This window comes from Cavia porcellus, unplaced genomic scaffold, assembly GCF_034190915.1.
Source record: "Cavia porcellus strain 051 isolate PalLab524CR breed Dunkin Hartley unplaced genomic scaffold, mCavPor4.1 scaffold_32, whole genome shotgun sequence".
NCBI classification, from domain to species: domain Eukaryota; kingdom Metazoa; phylum Chordata; class Mammalia; order Rodentia; family Caviidae; genus Cavia; species Cavia porcellus.
In genome coordinates this window covers 22,925,914-22,947,998 of record NW_026947515.1, presented here as the reverse complement: position 1 = coordinate 22,947,998, position 22,085 = coordinate 22,925,914, and the positions used below count along the sequence as shown (strand labels likewise).

Genomic DNA, 22,085 nt, shown 5'->3' with positions numbered 1-22,085 from the left:
GTCAGAAGGCCGAGGAGTTTGACTTGGCCCTGCCAGTGGGTTACTGAGTTCCTGAGTTGGTTGATTTTGATGGTGCCATTTCCAAATAGGGGCGCAGATGCCCCAGGTAGGAGGGGATATTAAATTCTTGATCCCTTGGCATTGGAACAACAGGTGTCAGGCTGAGGGCAGAAAGCCCACCAGGGCTGCCGGTGAGCTGCTCCCCAGGCCCTTATCTTCAGAGCTAGGGCTCAGGGAGGGATGCCCCCTGCTGGTCTTTTTTGATTTAAAATGTTTGCTTAAAATTCAGTTGAGAATTCAGCTCAGAATTTCACTTTAAATAAGAGAGAGGGGACCTGGGGACAATTTCCTGACCCAGCAGAGCTCAGGACACCAGCAGCTGTTCTAAGTTATTTGTCCCTCACCCAAGATACGTTTACATTGGTTTGCTTCGCTTGATGAGTGGGAAATAAACTGGCACAAGTTACTGGGTTTTCTGGCATTATTCTGTGGTCGGTTTCATGGGGACACCTGGGCAGGGCCTGGAAATAGTCCCGCCTGAACTGAGAGGGCAGGAAACAGGCGGGGCGGGTAGGGAGGCTGGGCTCTTCCTCAGTCTCTCCTCACCACATCCCTGCCTGGAATATAAGGAACCACTGCCCTCCAAGAACTCCCATCCCAGGCTACTGGGTTGGGCACATCTGCTCCCCAACCCAAGCAAGGCTGCCCCTCTGTTCAGACCCGAGGCTCCTCGGTCGTATATCCCCAGATATAGAGGAGACGCAGGTCTGGAAGTAGTCGTTTATTGGAAGTGTGATGTGGAAGTGAGGTACTGAGCTGCTGACCCGCTGGTCTGGGGCGGGTTGGGAACCGGGGTTAGAGGAGGGAGCCCAGCACCACAAACACTGAAGTGAAAAGGCAGTGGTGGGTTAACAGAGGAAAGGCCCGCTGCCCGGCACAAGGTTGCTTTGGGGAGGGGGTGCTCGGTCCCCATCAGCGCACACAGGAGTGCGGTGGCGTGGGGGAGGCCGCCCGGAAGCAGCGGTACCCCTCCAGGGCAGCCGGAAGGAGCAGCAGGCCACTCAGGGGGTCTCTGCGGCAGCGGCCCATGGCCTCCTTGTAGCTCAGCCGCTCCTTGGAGATGGGGTCCCTCAGATCCTTCTCATAGCCCGACTCGTCCTGCAGGAGCTGGGCCAGCTCTTCGCTGATCATTCCCAAGAGCACGGCCTGAGGGACAGGGATGCGGCCCGTCCTCTTGGGGTCGATGAGCCCCCCCGTCAGGTGCTGCGCCTGCAGGTGCGGAAGGACACTCTCCTGGGGCATCCAGCCCTTCTGGACGGCCTCACCTACCGACAGTCTCTTCTTGGTGACAGGGTCCTCGATGCCAGTGAAGGCCTTTTGGGCATTGAACAGCCGCTGCACGGAGGTGTTCTCGATGAGTCCCCTCTCCAGGGCTTTGTGTACGGAGCAGCGCTCACGGCTGAGGAGGTCCACGATGCCACCTGTGGCCGCCTGTGCCTCCAGCAGCTTCTGCCCTGTGATGGGGTCCAGCAGGTTCTTGGCCATGGCCGTTTTAATGCTGCACTTGTTGTCTGTGGTTGTGTCATAGACCCCGGCAATGGGGAAGCTGTCATCTGCGAGCCCAAAAGAGAAGCTTGGGGAGAAGAAGCTGGTGCTGTGGGGAGCCGGAGAGCAGAGTGGGGATTTGGAGATGATGCAGCCAATGGAGAGAGAGGAGCAGGGCTTTGATTCACCTGCTACGAGCAGGGCAAATTCAGAGATGGGGAGGCGGCCGGCCTTGTACAGGTGGTACTCCTCCTTGGAGATGCGGTGGCTGTGGAGGGCGGCCTCGATGGAGTACTGCTTCCCGCTCTTTCGGTCCAAGAGCACGGACTCCTCCCCACAGGGGCCTGAGGTGGTGACCTCCTCCCAGTCGCACTCCAGCTCCTGCAGCTGGAGGTACTGGCCTCGGTCAATGATGCCCCTCTTATAAGCCTCATAAGGGGACATGTCGTCCCCCGTCTCAGGCTCCAAGATGCAGATCTTGGTGGAGAGGTTGGTCTCCCGGGTCTGGGTCTCCTGGCTGAGCTCCTCCCGGCTCACCTTGTTACGCAGCTCCCGGAGGGTCCTCTCCTTCTGATAGATAAGGTCCTTCTCTTGGAGGATGGAGGCCTCGAGCTCTGAGAGTGCCTGGTCCTGCTGCCGCTTGCTGTCCATCTTCTGGCTGAGCATCTCTGCTTCCTCCTGCAGCTGCAGCACCTTCTGCTGCTTTTGCAGCTCCAGCTCTCGCAGCTCCTGCTGCAGCTGCCCGCAGTCCTGGGCAGCCTGGTCCCGGGCCTTCTGAAGCTCGGTTTCCTCCCGGGACCAGGTCCTCTTCACCGCCTCTGCCCTGTCAATCCGCTCCCGCAGTCGCCACACCTCTTCCTCCTGGACCTGGCGGGCCGCACGCTCCTTATTGAGCATCTCCCACACTTGGGCCCGCTTGCCTTCCAGCACCTGGTCTTTCTCTACTCTGATCACTTCCTTGTAGATGGTTTTCTCCTGCAGTTTGGTTTTCTGGAGAACGTCAATCTGGACCTGCAGGCTTTTGCACTCCCGGTGCAGCTCCATCACCTGTGTCTTCTCTTGGTCCAGGTCTCGTCTCAGGGCTTCCGTGGACCTCTCCAGATCTGGGTCCTTCTCCAGTTTGACTACTTCCTCCATGATGATCTTCTCCTGCACTACAGGAGGCCGCTTTTCCAGCTCCTGGATCCTCAAGGTCAGCTGTCGCAGCTCCTTCTCTGCAGCCAGCTTCCTGCTGTACTCCTCCTGGAAGCTGAGCAGGCTCTCCTTCTCCTCCAAGCTGGCGCACAGCTGCTGCACCTCGCGCTCCAGCTGCCGCCGCCGCCCCACCTCCTCGTCCAGGCTGCAGCTCAGCCGGCTGTGCTCCTCACGCAGCTTCCGGTCCTTCTGGGTGACCACCACCTTCTGCACTACCACCTTCTCCTCGGGCTTCCTCCTCTCCAGCAGCAGGTACTTGTTCTGCAGCTCATAAACCACAGCCTCGGCAGCCCGCCTCTTCTGCACTGCTCCTCGCACCTCCTGGCGGAGCCACTCAGCCTCCTTCTCCAGCACTGGGTCCTTCTCTCGGCGCACCACCTCTTTGTTCACCATCTTGGTCTCCACCTTGGCCCGCTCCCGCTTCCACTCGTCCCGCTCCCCCTGCAGCCGGATGAGCTGCTCCTGGTGGCGCCCACTGCTGTTGACCAGCTCGTTGAGCTGGGCCTTGAGGCGGTCAATCTCTCGCAGCACCTCTGGGTTCTTCTCGTGCCTCACCACCTCCCGAGTCACCTCCTTGTACTCCACTGTGGGCTTCTGGGCCCGCAGGCGCTCCAGGTCGGGCAGCAGCCTCTCCACCTCCTTCTCCACGCTGCTCCTCTTGCCAGCCGTCTTCTGCAGCTTGGCTTGGAGCCGTGCGATCTCCCGCTCCGTCTCCGGGTCTACCTGAAAGATCTCGCTGACTCGCTCCTGGAACTGCACCTTGGGCTTCTGCTTCTCTGCCCTGCCGTACCTGCCCTGCAGCTCCCTCAGCTCCCCGGCCAGCACTGTGTTCTTGTTCTTCTCTTCCTCCAGGAGTGTCTTCAGCCTGGCCGACTCTCTGAGAAGGCCTGGGTCCTGCTCCAGCTTCTTCACCTCCTTTGTGATGACCTTGGGCTCCACCAAGCTGATCGCCTGCTCCAGGTCTTTGATGCGAGCCTGTAGCTTGGTCATGGCCTCTTCCACCACCTTTCTCCTCGCTGCATCCTCCTTGATCCGAAGCCTCAAGGCCTGGGCTGCCTTGACCATCTCCAGGTCCTTCTCCACCTTGACCACCTCTTTGACCACGACCTTCTGCTTCACATTTGCCTCCTTCTGCTCAAGGGCCAGCAGCTCCTTCTTCAGAGCCTCCACCTGGGCCAAGACCACAGCGTTCTCCTCTCGCAGCTGATGGATCTTGCCTCTCAGCTGGGCTGCCTGGCTGTCCAGGCCTGGGTCCCTCTCAATCTGGGTGACCTCCTTGGTCAGCAGGTGGGGCTTCATGGTCTTCCTCTTGTTCTCCAGATGCACGACCTTCTGGGCTGCCACCTCTAGGCTGGCCTGCAGCTGGGCCCACCTCTTGGTCTCCTCCTCTACCTGGGACTTCACCCTGGACAGATTCCCCTCCATCTGGGGGTCCTGGTAGAACTCCACCACCTCCTTCTCCTCCAACCTCTCCACTGGCCTCTGGGTCCTTAGCTGTAGCAGCTGATGCCTCTGCTCCTCCAGCTGGCGCTGTGTCTGGGCCACTCGCTTTCTCTCCTCCTCCAGTTGGGACTTCAAGGCTTCTGACTCCTGTCCTACTTGGGCTGGGCCCACAGACCCCTGCTTTGCATCATGGGTCACCTGGATGTCCTCACTGAGCTCCTTCTGCAAAGCGAAAGAAAGACGGGAGAGTAGCAGGGTGAAGTAAGAAAAGATGGCTGCATTTTTCTTTTCTTTCCTTTTGTGGAACGGGGGAGAGAACCCCAGGCCTTCACACTGAACTACGTCTCCAATCCTTTTATTTAATTTTAAATTATTATTATTAGTAGTAGTAGTATTTTTGGTACCAAGGATCAAACTGACAACCTCACGCTTGCCAGGCAGGCGCTTATGCCGCTGAGCTAAATCCCTGGCTCTATTTTTTGATTTAGGTTTTTAGAGACCGGGTCTCACTATGTAGTTCAGACTGGCCTCAAATTCATAGTAGTTCTCCTGCCTCAGCAGGAGTGCTGGGATTACAGGCGTGTGCCACCACCAGGAGCCCCATTTTTCTATATGTCATTCTTGAGGTCACAGACCATTCCTTGCCTCCTGAGACCTCTCAAGAGGTCCAGGGAGAGAGAGCTGAAGACCTAAGATGCCTAAGAAACCCAAGCCATGATGCTTGGCTGCAGGACTAGACACTAGATAGTGTATACAGGACCAGTTCTCCTTTCCAAACCTTTCCCTTCTCCCTTCCCCAGACTCGCAGCAGTGGGGCCGCCACCCTTCTCCAGGAGATACTGGAGTATGGCAGGCAAATCACCAGGAACTGTGGAGAGCACCTGGCTGCTGCTCTAGCCAGTTACCACGGGGGCTAAAGACTCTAGGGATTTTCTCTGCTCTCTGGATAAGAGGTCTCGTGCCCATTGGAGGACTGCCCAGTGGCTACGCTGTGACTGGCCAGAAAGATGGGGCGGCAAGCAGCCTGTAAGAGCCTCTGGGGAGAGGACTGCAGTCCAGCCTGCCCAGGGCCTGCAGGCTGCAGAGGAGGAGAAGGGGCAGAAAGGTGAGGCCAGCTGTTGGGGGAACAGAGTGGGCATCATTTCTGTACCTTCTCTAGCATCTTTCTGGCAAATTCCAGCTGCTGCAGCAGCTGCTGCTGGGCAGCTGTGACCTCAGTGTAGGTCTTGGTAAGGTTCTTCTCCTGGAGAGGGTGAACAGAGGGACAAAGAGGGCAGAGTCAGCTCCTGGTTTAGAGGCTGCAGAGCTGGTGCTGAGGGACACTGAGCCTCGCTGGTCTGGTCTCACCTGGGCCTGGATGCTGTCCTGCAGGGGAGTCACTCGGGGCTTCTTGGGGGCTGACACTGCCAGGGCTGGCTCCAGGGTGCAGCGGTAGGTGTCTGCCTGCAGCTCGTAGTCCTGAACAGGGGGAAAGGCACAGGCTGGAAGTCAGAGGGAGAAGGCTGGGAACAAAGAGCAAAACCAGGAAAGGGAGAGAGGCTGATAGATGAGGAAGAAAGATGGAGGGAAAGCCCTTACCTGGAGAGCTGCCTGCAGCTCCCGGGAGAGCCGGGACACTGTGGCTCTGTCTCGTTCCCGGCCCTGAATCTCCTGAATCAGCCTCTGTTGGGCAGGAAGTGAGGGTCAGGCTGGCTGCAAGGCTCTCCTCATCCTGCCTCGCTGCCTCTCCTCCAACCCAGAGGCAGCCAGTGCAGAGAGGGAGAAGGCAGACTGGACCGGGAAGCCCCCGCTTTCCCTGACACCATCCTCTCTGCCCTTAGCCTCCCCTCCTCCGCAGAGCCCCTTTCCAGAGCTCGGTGCCCCTCAGGACTCTGACCAGACTCAGTGGCTCGAGCGCTGTCTGTCGTATACAACAGAACCCACAAGGGCTTGTTAGACCATGGATCTGCTGGCCACCTCGGCCTGATTCAGCAGTCTAGGGTGGCACATGAGAAGGTGCCTCACAGATAGGTTCCCAGTGACACTGATGCTGGGGTCCTGGGGTTACCCTTGGGAAGCCACCACAATAGTCCTTAACCCTGGCTGTCCCTTTGATTTGACTGGGAGCTTAGAAAAAAATACTGATGCTCTGACCCCAAGATTCCAGTGTAATTGTTCTGGGATGAGGTCCTGGTTCCTCCCTCACCTGGACTTCACCCTCAATCCTCAGCCCCTGTCCCTCTCTTCCCTGTTCCCCACCCCCCATCTGCATTCCCATTCCTTCGCAACCAACTTTATTTTTGCTGTACTTGGGAACCAAACTCAAAGACTTCATGTTGAGCAACGGTCCCAGCCCTAAAAAGTTTTGTTTTAAACAGAGTCTATCTAAGTTGCTAACTGGTCCAGGCTGGACTCAAACTTGTGATCTTCCTGCCTCAGCCTCCCAGAGTGCTGAGATTACAAACCTGCACACGCCCACCTCCCCCAGCTCAGAACCAACTTTTTTTTTTTTTTTTTTTTTTTTTTTTGTCTTTTTGAGACAGGGTCTCGCTCTGCAGTTCAGGCTGGCCTTGAGCTCACTTTGTAGCCTAGACTGGTCTCGAACTCGCAACGACTCTTCTGCCTCAGCCTCCTGAGTGCTGGGATTACAGGCGTGAGCCCCACACCCGGCTAGAATCAATTTAAACACTACTCTGAGGATGCTCCACAGGGCTGCCCAAAGCTGCAGAGTAAAATCCAGTCTCCTTCCTGGGCCTGGCAGGTCCTGAATGGCCCATTCCTCATCTGGCCACTCTCACCCCAGGGTCCCCTCTTTCACCCTGACTGCCGTACCCTCTGCGTGGGAGTGGCACATTTCTTTCCCTTCATCTTTTTTCTCAGGGCTTCAGTTCAGGGCTCTATTCCTTTCACGCTGCTTGATCCACCAGGGGGCGCCCACAGCACTCTGGTTTGGCCCAAAATGTTCATCAGTGTCCCGTCCTGGGATGCACCCGCTTCCGCCCAGGGACTGTGAGCTGCCTGAGACTGGAGGCTTCGCCCTCCCGCTGTTGTTTATTGCTGGCACAGAGCAGGGACTTGAAAAGAATGAGGAAGAGGATGCAGCAGTGGCTGGAACTCCACCTGGCCGAAGTTTGAGGCCTCTTAGAGCGCTTTTGACTCGTGGCCACTAGGGGGCACGCGTGCACAGGCTGCCGTCTGTAGGGCAGGTGGAGCTGGCTGGGGGCAGGTCACCAGTGCCCTGGTCCCTTACCTTCTGTGCTTGCAGCTTGTAAGCGATCTGGCTGGGCCCATCGCTGGGCCCCACCTGGTTGTGGGGCAGGTGCTCCATCCAGGTGTTCAAGTTTTCCTTGCAGTTCTTGAACTGTTGGTAGGTGAGGCTGGCGTCCTGCACAGTCTTCTCTCTGCAGGAGGACAAGGCCAGAGCACAGGTGAGAGCTGCCACTGGGGGTAAGTGGGGGTGCACAGAAGAGGCAGATGGATGTTCCTCAGAAGGCCTGAACAGATTCCCTATTCTGCTGGCATGGTGGTGCATGCCTGTAATCCCAGCACTTGGGGAGACTGAGGCAGGAATATGCCAAATACAAGCCAAGCATGGGCAACTTAATAAGATTCTGTTTGAAAAATGTTTTAAAATTTTTAGGGCTGGGGCTGTAATGAATGCAAAAGCCCTGGGTTCATCAATTCCTGGTACTGGGGGAGTGGCATGGATAGCTTGGAACCACTCAGGGTAGCACTATTATTATTACCTCATGTTATTCTATATGTTTTTAAAAATTCATTTGACTATTCTGTGACACAGGGGATTGAACCCGAGGCTTCTACCATAAGTTATATCCCAGGCCTTCTGTTTTACTTTTTACTTTGAGATTCATAAGGTCTTGATAACTTGCCCAGTTTGGGCTTGACCGTGTGATACTCCTGCCTCAGCCTCCAGAGTACAGGCATACATACCTAAGCCAGCTTATTACCCCATTTTAAAGGTGAAGAAACAGTTCCCAAGAGGTGAAGTCTTTGGTTAGTGTCACACATCCATGCCTCACCCCAGTCCTTGTATCGTGGGGACCTGCCATGTGCCTGATGGCCTAGCCACTCACCGCAGGTCCAGCTGGTCCCCCACAGCGTGGTAGCGGTCGGTGAGGGCCCGTACCTGGCGCTGCTGGCGCCGCAGGTCTCCGCAGAACTCCCCGAAGTGGTTCTGCAGGGCGCCACACGCATGCTCAGTGGCCTTCAGTTGGCGGTGCAGCCCCAGCACGCAGACCTGCTGTTCCAACAGCTCCCGCCGCTGGTGCTGCAGAACAAGGGGACAGGCGCTATGCACACTCAAGGTTCAGAGTGACACCAGGTGCACCCTGGAGCCGCCCCCCCCAACACTTGGCCAGGCTGTGCCCGCCTCCCACCAGGAAGTGGCCCACCAGCGCCTACCTGCAGCTCGCTGACCCTGTCCTGCAGAGCTCCCAGGTCGTCGGATATGGGCACCTCCTGTACCAGGGCAGACTCAAAGCCCTGGATGACCTTGTCCGCTTCCTGGATCTGCCTCTCCAGACCCAGAGCAGCCTTAGCTCTGCCCCAAGGAGACAAGGGTCAGACACCTCCTAGCCACACCCTGCTGCCACCCAGAGACTCAAGGAGCACTCACTTCTCTCTGTAGAGGCTACATAGAACCTGTGCATCGCTGTACTTGCTCTTAACGTTGTTGAGGAGCACAGGCAGCTGCAGGGCAGCCTGGCCCACAGGCTGCACAGACAGGAATGCCTCACAGGCCCGCTGGACCTCCGCCTTCTCCCCTCCCAGGCTCTGCAGGCGCTGAGCCGTGCCCTGGGGAGAGACAGGAGTCAGGGAGCTCAGCATCCACCTAACCCTGTGCCCACAGAGGCAGGAGAGTGTGGTGGGTGCAAGCTCAGCTCAGGCCTGGCTCCACCAGTCCCCGTGTGGATGGCCAAGGCAGGCTGACCTCTGACCTCATCTCTCCATCTGCACAATGACGGATGGGAGGATGAAATGAGGTCCTGAGCACCAGGTTCTGGGCAGTGAGCGCAGCACACAGTTGCCTGTTGTCGTCATCACAAGACTTGCAGCCCTGCTGATCCAGGACCGAATGACCTAAGCCCTGGCTGCATCCACTTGGAATCACTGCCTTCACCCGCCCGTCTGTGGGTTAGGGTTTACATGGTCCCCCAACCCAACACCATTCATATGCCAAGTGCAGTGACTTCAAATCCCAAGGACCAGCTGGGCACAGGGACCCTGGGAGGCTAACGTAGGATCAAAAGTTTGAGCCCAGCTGGACAATTTAGCAATTTAGGGAGACCCTGTCTGAAAGTGAAGCATTAAAAAAAGAGCTGGGGTGCAGCTCAGTGCAAAGGGCTTGGGCTCAATCCCTAGTACCACAAACAGAAGCCAGGGACCTGTGTGGGTGTGACAGACTCAGCCAGCACTGAGGACAGCTGTGCCCAGGGGCAGCGGTAAACCCTTTGCCACTCTGCATCCTGCCTGTGGGAGAGTGAGCGTGGGGCTGGCTCTTCTCCATCCCGGAATGGCTTCTTGGGCCCCTCTGAAGCCCATCACACCCTTTGTGCCCCACCCTCAGCCCAACAACCACTGCCTCCAAAATCTGTACTATATGGTAGAAGACAAATCACAGGTTGCACCATAGTGAGACCAACACGGCTCAAAAAATTTTTTAACAAGTGATAAAAGGTATTTGAACAGCATCCGGCTTAGAAGGATAACCAGATGCTGCCCCTGCATGTCACAGAGGGCGGTTTCCACTAGGAGGTTGAGAACACAATCTTATTTGGCAGTGACATTCACTCACACACTGCCACCTCTCCAGGAAGCTGCTCCCTTGAGCTATGAGGCATAGTCCCTGGGACGCTGCAGGAACCCTCAGGCCAGTCACCAGAAACCCTCTCTGCTCTGGCCTCTGCGCAAAGCTCCCCGGGAGCTCCTAGGCATCCACCTCAGGACAACCTGATGAGCTGGGGCCTGCCTGCCTGTTCTAGGGAGGAGGAGGCCCTGAGAGGGTAGGGCCTGGTCTGAGGTGATGGGGCTGTTGGTAGAGCCAGGGTTGGGGGTCCTCTTGTTTGAGCTTTGGGCCATCCACTCCCCTCCTTCAACTAGGGTCTCACTAGCTGCTCTGCCCTCCCTCAGCTTCCCATAATCTGTCTGTACTCCCAAGGCAGGGTGGTCCCCCTACCTCATGACTGTGGATGCGGCTCTCCAAGTCATCCAGGGGCGCTGTGCGGTTTAGTGGAGTTCGGATCCAGGCCAGGAGCTGCTTCTCTATCTGCCCCAGGTCCCCATCCAACTCGGTCATCTGTGTCAGCAGCTTCTGGGCCTGTGGGTTGGCTGGGGCTGAGCCAGCCGGAGCTGGAGCAGAAATGCTGGTGAGGGCTCAGGCCTGCAGTGTACCCTCTCAGGTTCCCATGGTAGGGTTGGGCAGGGCCCAGCCCATGGAGCAATAGCTCCAAAGACTTGCCAGCCCAGCAGCTGGAGTCACTAGGGCAGACATCCCTAATCCGGCCCACTTCCTAGGCCACCTATCACAGTCCCCGGAAGTGGTATATGTGGCTAGGTCCTCCTTATCACAACAACCTCACTTCCCCCGCAGAGCCCAGGTACCCTGCTGTTCCGGGTATGAGGGCTCCAGGAGACTGGCCTTCAGGCGGCTCTGCACTGCAGTCACTTTCTGTTTCAGGGCCTGTAGCTCTGTGACCAGTCTGGAATGAGATCAGAGAAGGACATCCCTCCTCACTCCTTCTGTAGTCACTATGCCAGGGGATACGCATTTGGACAGGGGACAATGGGCAGTGGTCCTGGGTGCCACACCGCTTGGCCCAGGTCACAACCTGCCTTCTGCCCCCAGTATACCTAGGGAGACCCACCTGGAGGCCTGGGCCATGGCTTTGGGGTCTGGTGCAGGGATGCAGAAGCAGGTGGCTGGGGCAGTCTTGGTCTCCCCTCTGGGACCCCGCACAACCCATGTGTATGGGTCAGTGTTGTCCACCAGTGTACAGCGCTCTCCTCTCAGCAGCTGCACCTGGACGATGAGGAGCGGCTCGTGTCAGCTTGGGCAGGGGAAGGAGTAGCATAGGGGCGGGGAACAGAGCGGGGTGGGGGCTGGGGTTGGGAGCCCTGGCTAAGGCCCCAGGGGCAGGGCAGGCAGAGCTTGTACTTCTCCTGAGTCCCAGTCGCAGATGCTGTCCACACGCAGGGGCTGCTGCAGCTTGTTCCTGCGCTGGGGCAGAGGGGCCACCTCCTGGCTTCGCTGCTGCAGATCCCTAATGGCTTTCTCAGCCACTGCCAGCTGCTTCTCCTCTGCCTGCGGGGGACCAGGCAATGGGGGCTCAGGCCAGGCTGCACAGGAGATCACCTGCCTTGCATCTGCCTCCCAAGAGAACCAGGGCCTGGGCTTCATTGAGGGAGGTTTCTGAGTCAGCAATTGGAGGAGCCCCTCCCTGGAGGCCTGGGTGGGCAGACGTGTGGGTTGGGTGCAGGCTAAAGGGGCCTCAAAGCTCTCCCAGGCCGTCCTTGTCATGCTCCATAGGAGCAAACCAAGGTCCAAAGAGAACAGGGGCTCGCTGGTAACTGGGCAGCCTTCTACTCCTCCATGTCAGGATTTGGGGCAGGACTAAGGAGCTAGGGAGGCAGAGGAGAGGCGTGGGAAGACAAGCAGGCCTGATTCCCAGAAGTGACTGCAGAGGGCCTGAGGGGAGGTCTCACCTCCAGCTGTTGCAGCAGTTCTGTGACAGGGCCGGCAGAGTCCCCAGAAACTGTGTTGTACTTGGTGTCCAAGTTGGAACTGAGCTTTGCCAGAGTCTGGCTGACTGCATTGGCCTCTTCCTGGAACTGAGGTCACTGGGTGGTCAGAGGTAGAGCCACTGCCACTGCAGACCAGCTCAACGCAGACGCAAGCCTAATGGTAACCCAAGCTAACCCTGAACCAGGCTAGGGTGCAGCCAGTCGAACAAAACCCAGTGACATCTGCCTGGGCAGTAAGACCTTCTTCAACGGCATGGGCTGCCAATGGGAGCTTTGGGTTCACTGAATGTAGGTCTTCAATGTGTCACACACTTGGATTTGTCCTTCCTGTGCAGTGCGGGCCCCCGTGCCTGTCTCCCTCCAGCCCCTCTGTCCTCACTGGGGCAGGGGCAGGGGCAGGGGAGACTGGGCTGTGCTCGTTCCAGCTGCAGAGAAGCCAGGAGGAGTGTGTTGGAAGAAGCAAACACAGGCCAGGTGGCTGCCCATCTGTAATCCCAGCTCCTCCGGAGCCTGAGGCAGGAAGCTGGCAAGTTTGAAGCCAGTCTGGGCAATGTGGTGAGGCACTGTCTCAAAATGTAAACAGGACCGAGCTGTAGCTCAGAGGTAGAGAGCTTGTTTAGTAAGTGCAAGACCCTGGGTCCAATCTCAGTATAAAAGGAAGGAAGGAGGGAAGGAGGGAAGGAAGGAAGGAAGGAAGGAAGGGAAGAAAGGGAGGAAGGCAGAGAGGGAGGGAGGGAGGGAGGACACAAGAAATATGTGACTGGGAAAATACCATGTAATGACTCCCAGTGAGCTCCTCTGCATTTGTCAAAAGTGTCTGAAACCCTTGGGGGGAAATTACAACTATAAAGAGAATCTAATTGCCTAACAGCATGTCTCAGCCCTTTTTCATCATTCTTTCCCTAACTAGACTTTTTAGATATTTTTTCCCCTTTAATTTTTCTACCATTTCCAAGAACATTTTCCTCCCAGGTCCCGGGCACTGAACCCAGGTCTTTTGTTTTTCTGGGGTTTTTTGTTTTTGTTTTTGTTTTTGTTTTGTTTTTTTGTACTGGGGAGTGCACTCACAACCTCAGGCTTGCCAGGCAGGCACTTAAGCCACTGAGCTAAATCCCCGGCCCTCTTTTTCTGTTTTGAGACAGGGTCTTGCTACATAGCCCAAGCTGGTCTTGGACCTCTGTGTAGCCCAGGCTGGCCTGACTCATTCCTATCCTTCCCCTTGGCTCCCTGAGTGCTGGGATTATAGGCTTCAGCCATCACACCTAACCCAAACCCAGGACTTTTGTGCTGAGCTACATCCCCAATCTTTTTTTTTTTTTTTTTTTAGACCTGGAGGGTCTGGCTAGGCTGCTAAATTGTCCAACCAGGGCTTGAGTTTGTGATCTTCCATCTTCCTGCCTCAGCCTCCCAGAAGGCTGCGATTACAGGTGTGCACCATCATGGCCAGTTGGGCTCTTTTCAGAAGCCTAGGATGGTAGGTGTCCTGTACATGGTGTGGGCACCTGTGCATGCCACCGGGGGACTGCCGGCCCCCCAGCACTCTGGCTGCAGGCTCACCCTGCGGTAGTCTTCCACGTGCTGCAGGTGGCTCTCCTGGCAGATGCACAGATTCAGGAAATTCTGCCACTCCATCTTCAGGGCCTCCTGATGCACCTGCGAAGTGCAGCGCCCGGCGCTCACGCCACGCCCCCCTAGCCCTCGGATTGGCTGGCTCTGGGGCAGGGCGGGACCTGCGCACCTGGATGGGCCCCGCAGCCGGGTGGCCCAGCTCCACCATGCGCTCGCTGTCGTCCTCCAGCTTGTTCACGCTCTGCTCCTGGCCCAGCAGCTCATACTGCTTGAAGTGCTGCGGACGAATGGGGACAAAGAAGCGGTCAGCACCACGCCGGCACTGGCCACCCTGCCGCCTCGCCGCTCTCACTGACCTCGTACTCGAGCCTCAGGCCCGCGGGGTCGGCCATGAGGTCGCTCCAGTCCTGCTGCAGGATGCGGCGCTGCTGCTCGGCCAGGACGCTCAGCTGCCGCGTGCAGGCCTGCAGGTGCGTGTATAGGCTGCCCAGGCTCTGCTTGCGCCACGACGCCGCCTTCTGTGCTCGGACCGGGGGCCGCAGGGAGGGGAGAAAGGGAAGGGGTGGAAGAGGCGCCCATCAGATGCCTCCTAAAGTCCAGCTGGGAAGGCACCGCCCATCCTGCACCCAGCCTCCTCCCCTCTTGCTCACCAGTAGGTCTCTGTATTGGCCTCGGATGTTGGCCAAGTCCTGCCTCGACCAGGAGAGAAACAGGATCAATGAGAGGCAGGGTGCAGGGAGTTAGCAGCCTACATCTGGCCAGCTGTGCCCTCTCCCCAGCGGTCCAGCCGGTCCAGCCCACGCCTAGTGGGAGGAAGGGGCCTGGGGCTGGAGTGGACTCACCGGCCCCACAAGGCTTCGCAACTGCTGCCCGTAGGCCTCGATCTCCCTCTGCAGGATGTTGTGCTCAGCAACCTGCTGCTCCAGGTCCGCTATGCCTGGCCCGTATTGGCCCTCGCTGATCTGCTTCTGCAGAAGAATAGGCCACTCAGCCCTGCCTGAAGGACCCAGGCAGGGGCCCAGAGATCCTTACAGAGCCTCCCTGCCTGCCCTCCCAGCAATCCCATCAGGAGAAGTCGAGTGGGCCAGGTGAGCAGTCCTCCTCTACCACCGGCCTTCATTGTCAGCACAGCGCCTTTGCTGGGGAGCAGCAAGGCCCAAACCCTCACCTCAACATTAGGGTGTCCCGTGAGCCCACTGTACCCACGGTCCAGAAAAACCAACATCTCATCACTCCCTAGGGCTCCCCAAAGGGACAACAGGTCCTTCCTTCTGGAATGTTCTCCCGGCTTCCCTCTGACCCAGCCAAGCCCCCACCTCACACGGGCCTCCTCCTGCAGGAAGCCTTCCCTAACTGCCCCGCCGGCCCCCTGTTCCCTTCCCAGACCCCACCCCATCCCCAGGGTTGGACTCAGGTCAGGGGTGAGCGCTGTGCTGCTGGTCTGCTCCTGGTTGTACCAGTGGTGACTGAGCTTGCACCGTTACGTGCTCCTGACCTGTTTCTGCTCCAGCACGCAGGCCCAGTCGACCCGGGGCTCCACATCCGGCGGCAGCACCATCTTCTCATACAAGGCTCGGTAATCGGCACACTCCTGGGTCACCCGCTCATGCAGCTGCTTGATGCTGCCAGAGGATTGACCTGCGGATCAGGGATGGGCCTCCAGGGACCTCCGTGCCTCCGTCCTGCGCCCCAGCCCACTTACTCTTTCTCAATCTCCTCGGCCTGTGGGTGCCGGAGGCGCTTGGCCTTGTCCACATCCAGGAAGAGATCTTTGAGCAGCACCTCGGCCTCCTTCAGGTTGCGGCCGGTCTCCTGCTGGTGCTGCAGAGCCTGGCTCTGCTCACTGCTCAGCCGGTCCTAGGGGAAGGGACGCCGAGGCTCGCCAGGCCCGGGCCCCCATCCTCCCTATGTGCTGCTGCCGCCAGCCCAAGCCCAGCCCACCGCAGACCCGCGAGGCCCAGGGCTCGGCATCGTGAAGCAGGTAGCAAGCGTGCAGAAGTCCAGGCCACGCTTCCTGCCCCAACGCAGGGAGTAGCAGAGCCGAGAAGGAAGGCCAAGCTCTGTCCCACCGCGTGTGGGGAGCAGACAATGAAGAACCAGGGTGACTGGCCCCTTGTAGCATCATGGACACCCAGATACAACACTGGGCCTCCCATGCCACCTGGCCCGTCCCTGCTGCCTGCGCCTTACCTGCTGCAGCCTCTTCTGGGTCTCTAGGATGTCCCTCTCCACCTGGTCAGCGTTGGCTTGCATGCGGGAGATAAGCAAGGCCAGCTCCTGTGTGGCAGCCCTGGGAGGTGGCAGAGCATAGAGGGTCACACAGGGAGAGGCCCTTTGTGCCCCACCCAGAGGGATCCGCTTCCTCCCACAACCAGGCTCTCTGCCCTGGACTCCTGGATAGTCAGCCTTGGGACTGGGGTTCAGGAAGTGAGCCTCCCGAGTTGGGTCATGAGGTGGCACAGATGGCCTTGGGCTCCCAGCCTCAGCCAGCTGGCCCAGCAGTGAGTCCCACTCTGACCAGCTGCTCTGCTTCCTCAGGCTGGCAGGTGGCTGACCCCAGGAGCCAGTGAATCAACAGCTCAGCCACCAATGGCTGAGCCTGCTGGCTGGGCCCAGGAGAGGCGGTAAAGCTGCCAGGGACAGAGAGCGGCGGAGCAGCCCCTGCCCTGGTGGTCTCTCCCGTCACCCTCAAATAGCTTTGCCTTTGTCAGGCCACACAGTGTTAGAGAAGGAATCAAAAGATGGTTTGGTGCCAGGTGTGGTAGTGCATACCGGTAATCCCAACACTCAGGAGGCTGAGGCAGGAGGATTGCCTCAAGTTTGAGGCCAGCCTGGGCTACACAGCAAAACTATCTCAAAATATAAAAAACAGGGGCTGGGGATTTAGCTCAGCGGCATAAGCGCCTGCCTTGCAAGCAGGCAGTCGTGAGTTCGATCCCTGGTACCGATAAAAAGGAAAAAGACAAAAAAAAAAAAAAAAAAAATTAAAATATAAAAAACAGCAGCTGGGGATTTAGCTCAGTGGCATAAGCACCTGCCTTGCAAGCAGGCAGTTGTGAGTTTGATCCCTGGTACCGATAAAAAGGAAAAAGACAAATAAATAAATAAAAATAAAAAACAGAGGGGGTACCCCACTATTCAGATTCAGGGACCTGAAGTCCAGATGGGGCCCGACTCGTCCTGGGTCTCACAGGGACAGAGGTGTGCAGAGCCTGCTGCTGCATGAGCCCAGGACTCTTTTCCCTCATGGAGTGCTGCTGTTGGTCACACTCTCTGAGGGTCGAGGGGGCCATGCAGACCTAAAAAAGGCAAAGTGGTCCAAGCTTGAGGGGCATGGTACTGTTAGGGTCACAGCTCTAGAAGAGGGGGGCCTTCAGGATGCAGTAAACTTGGTCAAGTGACAGCATCCCCAGGCAGGGGCCGATGCCAGCACAGACACAGCAGTCTGAAAAGGACTGTGGTCCAGAGGTCCTGGGTTTGGCCCTTCTCTATCACCGCTGCTGGGTAATGCCAGACAAATCAGACACATCTCTGTGCCTAAGGTTTCTTACTTATCAAATGGGGCTTGGTTTATCTTGGGTTTTTGAGACAGGGTCTCACTTTGTGGTCTAGGCTCACTTCAATCTCATAGCAATCCTCCTGCCTAAGCCACCAAGAGTGCTGGGATTACAGACGTGTACCACTACACCCAGCAAAGTGGGGTTTTACTGGTATCTTCTTCAGAGCCCGTTGGAAGCCTCAAGTGCAGTTAGTGCTCAGCACTTGGTGGTAGTTTGTTCTGCAGAGGGTGAGCACCTCGAAGGCAGGGCCTGGAGGTTCTGTTTCCGGTGGCATCTCCAGCACCAGGGAGCACTCACAGGGAGCACCACCCACTGTGAGTGCTCGGGGAAGCAGGAGCCCTCTCTGGGGTGCTGCAGATGGAGCTGCCCCAGGGCAGCAGGCACAGCAGCCTGCCTGGACTGGGCTGGTCTCAAGTGACCCGGAAAGGATAGGTCACTCCAGTGAGAGTCTTAACTGCTGTCTTTCCTGTCTTCCCAGAAACCCAGCCTGTGTGCACCCTGATCCCTATCGGGGTAATGGGCGCCCCACCCCAGCCTTTCATCTCTGCTCTTATCTTGACACCCTGACACCCTCGAGAAGGGTGGGCAGTCACCTCCTCCTGCCAAGAGGCTGAAGGCGTAAGCTGGAAGAAGGCGGCCTGGTCTGTGTGCAGAGAGAGCCACGGCGCCCCCTCCACACCGCGGTGCAAAGGAACTCCAGCTCTTACCACCCGCCACAGGCCAGGATGAGAACTTGGGAAAACTGCTTGGGGTGGAGGTAACAGAGTCACAGCGGCCACCTCCCTCTCACCTTCCACCTCCTGGGCCTGCCTACCTTCACCCAGGCTGAAGATGGTCCCAGCCAAGCGGAGCCTTGAGAGCAGAGCCCTGGACAAGAGCCAGGTCCAGCAGCCTGTGGGCCTCTCCCCCCACCTCTCCTGCAGAGAGGCCTCCAGGAGTGGCCCTCAGGAGCCATGGCCATCATCCGCTTCCTGCCAGGGCTGGAGCATAGCCTGGGCCAGAGGCTCCTGAGGTGGGAGAGCATCCACCCCCGGGCCCTTTGGCTTGGGGATACCCAATGCCGGTCTCAGATGTCACCTCCAGGTGGCTGGACACCTGGGTCCCTGCCCCACCCAGACCCCAGCTCCTCAATCCCCTGGCACCCGCTCACCGGCTGTGCTTGCTGGGGGAGCCTTTGGGGGATCCTTTGGCTGGAGAGCTCTTGGGGGATCCCTTGGCCCAGGAGTCCTTGGAGGACCCCTTCCCCTGGGAGCCTTTGCTCAGCCCCTTGAACATGGTGGTAAAGGCAGGTGCCGGCTCAGGCTGGGCTCCCCGCAGGGCAGGAGGGCAGCAGACGGCGGTGTGCGTCCTCGGCGGCTGCCTGGCCAGGCTGTGGTACTGCAGGGCTGCCAGGGGAAGGCAGTTTCTGCAAGGCCCCTCCCTGCAGGTGAGGGCTCCCGCCTGGGCCTGACTGCTGCGCATGCCCCACTGCTCCTGCATAACCAGTCTGGGAGGAAAGGGCATGGCCTAGAGGCGGGGCGCCTAGCAACTGACTGACTCCCACAGAGGCTTGGACCTGCTGAGCCCTCATCTCAGGAGGCGTGCACAGAGACCCCACCCAGATGGGTGGGGAAATAGCTGGGCGGGAGGGATGGCGGGCACCGGTGGACAAGCAGGCACAGGCTGGCGGAGAGGCCCAGCCCTGGAGCTCAGCACAGAGGCCCTGCGATCAGGCTGGTCCCCACCTAAGAAAGCTGCTGGGAAAGGTGTGGCCGGGGCCTGCTCTCCACTCCCATGGGGCCGCCAGGGACATTCACAACTGCCTTTTTAAAATCCGTATTTTATTTATTTTTTTCAAATCCATTTTATTTATTTCAAGAAAAAACAAAAGGAGAAAGAGGAGGAGAAGAAGAAGAGGAAGAAGAAGAAAAAAAAGAAGACGAAGAAGAAGAAAGATAGATATGGGTCCAATTTTAATCTTTGGCATATGTAGAGCCAGTTTTTCCAACACCATTTATTAAAGAGGCTGTCTTTCTTCCAGTGAATGCGTTTGGCACCTTTGTTAAAGAGGAGGTGGCTGAGTGTGTCTGCAGTTGTTTCTGCATCTTCTAATCTATTCCCTTGATCTTTGGGTCTGGTTTTTTTTTTTTTTTTTTCCCCAATTCCACACTGTTTTTATCTCAGTAACTTTACAGTATAATTTCATTTTATTTTTACACTTTTTTTTTTTTCTTTTTACCGGCACTGGGGATCGAACTCACGACCACCTGCTTCCAAGGCAGGTGCTTATGCCACTGAGCTAATTTCAAATCAGGGTTGGTGATGCCACCTGTCCTGTCCTTGTTGCCCAGGATTGTCTTTGCTATTCTAGGTCTCTTCTGGCTCCAGATGAATTTTATTATTGCTTTCTCTATTTGTGTGAGATATGCTGTTGGAATTTTGGTTGGAATTGCCTCGAATCTGTATAACAATTTTAGAAGTATGGCCATTTTCACTAGATAGGTTCTTCCTACTCAAGAGCATGGGATAGCTCTCCATTTTCTAATATCCTCTCTAATTTCCTTTTTCAATGTAGAAGTTTTTTACATCCTTTGACGTTTCATTTTTTGGATGCTATTGTAAAAGGTATTACTACCTGATTTCTCTCTCTGAGAGTTTGTTATTTGTATATAGGAAGGCTATTGATTTTTGAGTGTTGACTTTGTAACCAGCTATGTTACTGGATTTGCTTATTTATTTATTTATTTTGTGCTGGGGATCAAACTCAGGACCTCGTGCTTGCCAGATACTTATGCCACTGAGCTAAACCCTCAGCCCCCTGCTTGTTTTAAATTCTTTTTTTTTTTTTTTTTTTTTTTTGATACCAGGGATCAAACTTATGACCTCATGTTTGCCAGGCAGGTGCTTTTTTTTTTTTTTTTTTTTTTTTTTTTTGGTCTTTTTCCTTTTTATCGGTACCGGGGATGGAACTCAAGACCGCCTGCTTGCAAGGCAGGTGCTTATGCCGCTGAGCTAAACCTCCAGCCCCGCCAGGCAGGTGCTTACGCCACTGAGCTAAATCTCCAGCTGGAGCGGATTCTTGTGTCCCATTTATTTTTATTTTTGAGAGAAAGTCTCATTGAGTTGCTACGTTGTCCACGCTTGGCTCAAACTTGACATCCTCCTGCCTCAGCCTCCAGAGTAGTAGAGATTACAGGTGTGTGTCATGATGCCTGGCAACCTCCTGGTACTACTAGAGCCTCAGGATCTAGAGGAAGGGACTGACCCCCCCCCCAATCCTTCCAGGCGCTCAGCAGCCCAGCCCCAAAGTCCTTTCTACACTGATAGTCACTCATGGACTCGCTCTGAGAACAACACAGTTTGGGGGAAGGAGGGCTGGAAGGAGAGCAAGTGGAGGGAACACAGTCACACCAGGACATCCTGGCCGGCCTAGGACAGAATGCAGCCCGGCCTACGGGAAAGGTCCCGGCAGACTGGGGAGATGGAGCCCAGTGGGACCGAAGAGGCCTCAGGCACAAGCTGCTGCCCTTGGTGGCCTGGGAGTCCCCCATTCCTGAGGAGAGGGGCTGACAGTGGCAGTGGGGCAGGGCGGGCCACAGCGGGCCTTGCCTAAACAAGCAGCAATAGGAAACAAGGCAGCCGGACATGACCTCTGCTCCGAGGCAAGATGAGTGACACGGTGCCCGAGAGGAGAGGCTTCCTGGAGGTGGTGGCCATGAGAGGTAGGCATGATGGGGACAGGGAGGTCCTAACTCCAGTAGAAGTCTAGTCTGTGGGAGCTCTGCCCCGTGGCTGCAGGAGGCCTCCTGGAAATACACGCGTGCTTCCAGGGCTCTCCCAAGCCGAGACCCAGGACTAAATGATTCACTGCAAGGAGAACAAGAGCTTGCTCCTTGGCATGACTGTCGGCTGCCAGGTCACACTGGGGGGCTGGCTCCACAGAGGAGGGCAGCCTGGGCTCTAAGGTGACTCACCACTGTGGGGTGCTCCTGCCCATATGGCAGGGACCCTTGGATAGGGACAAAAAAAGTGTTGTTGTCTTCATGTTTCATCTTCTGTCCTGGGGACAAGGAAGAATGTCCCATCCATTTAGAAGCCTGGGCTGGGACTGTCACTCTGCTGAGACCCATGTTATCCCACAGGCTCATCACACATGGCTGTGAGCATCTCAAGGTACCTGGACCAAACTGAGATGCATTTTATGTGTTAGATTCACACAGGATGTAAGAGACTTGCTTACTCTCAATGATGTAAAATGTCTCATTTTTCACTTTTATATTGCTATCTTGGGTACCTTGATGTGGAGGACCACCTGGACCACTCTGCTTGAACAAAGAGCAGTTATCTCAGGCTAAACTTGGCTCTCTCTCCATGCACGGATACGTGCAGAACTGGCCAGGTCATTTCCTTCTCCCTTCAGCTGGTTCTAAGCAATGTAAATAGGGCCGGCTGAGGTGCTGATGCGTAATCTTTGAAACTAGGTAATGATTTTCCTGCACTCTGACTCCCAAAAACATGGGCAGGATGAAGAGACAGCACTCCAGGGCTGTCAACTGAGTGACTTCCCAGGGCCTGAAAGGTTTGCATATCAGAGCTGAGGCACCGCCCCCAAGTTAAATGCTACCTCACTTGAGTTACGCAGATCGGTCTCTCTGCACACCCTTCTCTTTGCACACTGCAGAGGGGCTTTAGGGCCTCCTCCCTAGCCCAGCCCAGAGCACTCATGGATTCCTGCCATTCTCACAGTCACTCATCTGCAAGGCGCTTCCTTCTTTATGAATTAATAAAATCCGGGTTGGGTCCTGGGTAGGGGCCTTTGTTCCCAATGAACCTTCTTCCTGGTTGGATTTAGGGCCCCTGAATCCCCATAACTATAAATATGTCTTAGTGTCTTTATTCTCACTGTGCATTACACTAGAAGTGGTAGATGAGGGTTAATTGATTGGAATTCCAATAACTTTTTCCATGGGATTGCAAATATCAACTTCCCAGATGGAGACAAAGCCATGAGGGCTCTCCATACCCTAAGATATAGGAAATGGGGCAGAGCACATC

The 22,085-nt window shown here is 56.5% G+C and overlaps 1 protein-coding gene and 1 long non-coding RNA gene across 3 annotated transcripts; one reads left to right on the top strand and one right to left on the bottom strand.

The window, feature by feature from the left end:
* Positions 1–766: 766 nt before the first annotated feature.
* Evpl (envoplakin) lies at positions 767–18,713 on the bottom strand. 2 transcript variants are annotated; one of them, XM_003461429.4, is made up of 22 exons: positions 18,202–18,713; positions 15,682–15,781; positions 15,194–15,348; positions 14,987–15,113; positions 14,334–14,459; positions 14,142–14,180; positions 13,848–14,009; positions 13,661–13,768; positions 13,480–13,575; positions 11,884–12,009; positions 11,336–11,482; positions 11,046–11,200; positions 10,783–10,880; positions 10,358–10,530; positions 8,798–8,976; positions 8,584–8,722; positions 8,256–8,449; positions 7,412–7,562; positions 5,761–5,844; positions 5,530–5,640; positions 5,333–5,425; positions 767–4,404 (listed from the first exon to the last, which is right to left on the bottom strand). In XM_003461429.4, the coding sequence occupies exons 1-22, from the start codon at positions 18,552–18,554 to the stop codon at positions 973–975; spliced, it is 6,348 nt and encodes a 2,115-aa protein (XP_003461477.3). In that variant the 5' UTR covers positions 18,555–18,713; the 3' UTR covers positions 767–972. The 2 variants fall into 2 exon arrangements, with proteins under 2 accessions (XP_003461477.3, XP_063098293.1); XM_063242223.1 differs by lacking the exon at positions 14,142–14,180.
* On the top strand, positions 14,369–19,075 carry LOC134474393 (uncharacterized). The gene is made up of 3 exons (XR_010045235.1): positions 14,369–14,579; positions 15,002–18,063; positions 18,910–19,075. It is a non-coding gene; the product is annotated as an uncharacterized LOC134474393 (long non-coding RNA).
* The last annotated feature ends 3,010 nt before the right edge of the window (positions 19,076–22,085 follow it).